The 2,795-nt window shown below is 47.0% G+C and overlaps 1 protein-coding gene across 1 annotated transcript; it reads left to right on the plus strand.

Annotated features, from left to right (window-relative positions):
* Positions 1 to 1,733: 1,733 nt before the first annotated feature.
* On the plus strand, positions 1,734 to 2,354 carry HETIRDRAFT_118568 (uncharacterized protein; the record flags this gene model as incomplete). Its single annotated transcript, XM_009552423.1, has 1 exon — positions 1,734 to 2,354. One exon carries the CDS (start codon positions 1,734 to 1,736, stop codon positions 2,352 to 2,354), a length of 621 nt encoding a protein of 206 aa, XP_009550718.1.
* Positions 2,355 to 2,795: the final 441 nt, after the last annotated feature.

A 2,795-nucleotide genomic window follows, 5' to 3' on the forward strand; every position in this document is an offset into this window, starting at 1 on the left:
AGCACGGACCATATGTCTGGCTTGCCCTAAAGGATCTGTACGTATTAATAGCCAAGCTGAGCTTCTTAGAAGCCTCAGCTCGTTCACTTTGTATACATCTCGATCTCTGCACTGCACCCGGTGTTTGGCCCCTTCAGCCCCCGCTTCGTGAACTCTGCCAGATCCATAGAACCATACTCAGTCTGACGAAGCACTGGACTCGTCTCAAAGCTCTTATCATCCTCTACTGCCCGCAACATATCAAGGACTCACTGCCTATTGAGTCATTCATTGGGATCCCTCCGAAGTCATCTGTTGCATAGAAGAAGACTTGTTTGTACCAGACAAACAATGACATTTAGTTAACCAGCACCTCCTCCATCTGTTCGAGGACAAGATCAATAGTGATCAAGAATTCCTGAACCAAGCTCAGAGACAATCGGTCGTCTTTATACGTTGGGCCGTCACTATCACAATTAGCCCAGGGAACCCTTCTTAGTGCGACAAATGCATGTGATAAGCCTAATGGCTTAACACTTGAATGAGCTCTTTATTCCCTGCCCTAACACACCCTGGAACGACCTACTCTCCAATCACTAGCCAAAGTAGCGTGACAAATAGTAGAAGAACGAAACCAAAGAACAGTTATAGCAACCAAAATTAGCGAAGCAATACAAGGAGAAATTGCCTGACCCGGAGCCACCACACCGGTCATACACCCAGATTTAACAGGAGTTAATACCACAACCAGATACTCAGTCACTGGACGAGTATATGCAGGAGTAGCAACCTACAAGCTACAGCACACACAAGATTACTTCTTCAACTTCAATGGAAGAATCGGATTCCCCTTTTTGGGGCTTTGCTTCACCAATGAACCCAGGACACTAGTCTCCACAGTTGGAGATCCGGAACTCAACGTTATTCACACCAGGAATACCGTTGACATTGACGATGGAAGACCAACCCACTTCCCTCGAGAACACATCGCAGTGCTTAGGAAACACATCACCAAGGACATCGATTCAGAAGGAATCAGACAGGAACTCATCGAGCACGGTCAACAAAGGCACAGATACGCCATCATCATTTTTTGGACCTACACAGCCGCGAACTAGGACACGCTGGATCCTACTGGATACTCACCCCACAGAACTGAAATCAGCGGAACCGTATCAGTTATCAGAAGAGGAGAGTTCGCCCACAAAACTTATTATTTCAGAAGCTTCATCAGTGGACAAACCTTCGATGAAATCCTCACGCTTTTGGACCAAATCAACAACGGAATTAATGAGATCATCAGAAGAGAACCCACACTCCAAGAAAGACTCAGGGCTGGAAGATGACACGAGATCCCCTTCCACTTCACAGAATAAATAATTGAGCCAACAGTCTAGAAGGGATACCCGTCCCCATACCACAAGAACCCGATCTACATCTTTGAACACTTACCCGAAGACGTCGACCCGGACACCGTTTATTGTGACGAGGAAAACAGACACTTCTACATCGGAGGAATCCTCACCGGATTCTACACAGGAAGCGGAAAGGAGGAATTTTACAGTAGGCCGTTCCTCGGAAAAGAAATCCACGCCGCACCCGAATTACGGACCACTAAAATCGCAATTGTCATCGCCGAGCTCAGGAGAATCAAGCCTAAATCACCAACAAATCGGAATCATAACTCACCAAAACCACACTTATATAACGTACCCTGGGAAGCAACCGGTGGAAGTCGACTCTCTAGAAGAAACATGCCCGCTGCATCCCCAATACAAGAAACCTCTCCACAAGCAAGCTTCCAAACCCCTTCATCGGTCGAAAGCCCCCAAGAAGAGCATACTCAAGAACCAGATACAAGTGGAGAGCCTCCTAACGATAAGCAGCCCCTGACTAGTGAGATGTTGACAAATACTGGAAATCCTGGATCCAAGGGACCGGCTATGGCCAAACCCACCCCCTTCGATAGAAACCAGAAACGAACAGAGCAGTTCCTTCATGAAATCGACATAATGATACTCGCCAGGAAACACGACTTCCCGGACGAATTTACGAAAATCGCATATGCGCTATCCTACATGAAAAGAGGATCAGCAGGGATATGGTCAAGAAATTTCACCAAGGCAAGGAACTTAAATGACAACTGGGACCTCTATACATGGAAACCCACCCAAGACATGACTTCGGTTCACCAGAAAATATCAGCAGACTTCGAGGAATCTGATAAAACAGCGGATGCCAGAGACAAACTGGCTAGGATCAACCAAGGAAAAGAATCCTTTAACGCATACCTTCAACTGTTCGAACAAATTGCCGAACTAGCAGGAGTTGATCTGGAAACCAAGAAAACACACTTCTTAAGAGGCCTTAAATAGGAACTGGCCTGAGGAATTTATCAAGACCTAGCGTACAAATCACCTGGGAGGAACTAGTGGCCAAGGCCAAAAGACACGAAACAATGCGCATAGAAGAAATGCGAGCACGAGACCTCAGGCAAGGAAAATATCAAGTCTTCACCCTGAGCAACTACTACTCGAACTTCGCCCCAAGCCCACGTCAAGAACGAGAGTCACAATATGTCCCCATGGACGTGGATGCCGCAGAAATAGACGTCGACACCATCCGTTTCAAGAAACTTACCCTAGAAGAAAGAAGCCGACTTGCCAAAGAAGGAAAGTGCTTCTATTGTAAGAAGCCCTGGCACATGGCGCGCGGATGCCCCTCCAGACCGAAACGAAGATTTCCCCCACCTCAAAGAGGAAGATCGTTTCCAAGACCCCGCATGATGAGGGCTGTGGAAACAGAAGAAGGAGGAA

The sequence above is a fragment of the Heterobasidion irregulare genome (assembly GCF_000320585.1).
Source record: "Heterobasidion irregulare TC 32-1 unplaced genomic scaffold scaffold_10, whole genome shotgun sequence".
In the NCBI taxonomy this organism is placed as follows: domain Eukaryota; kingdom Fungi; phylum Basidiomycota; class Agaricomycetes; order Russulales; family Bondarzewiaceae; genus Heterobasidion; species Heterobasidion irregulare.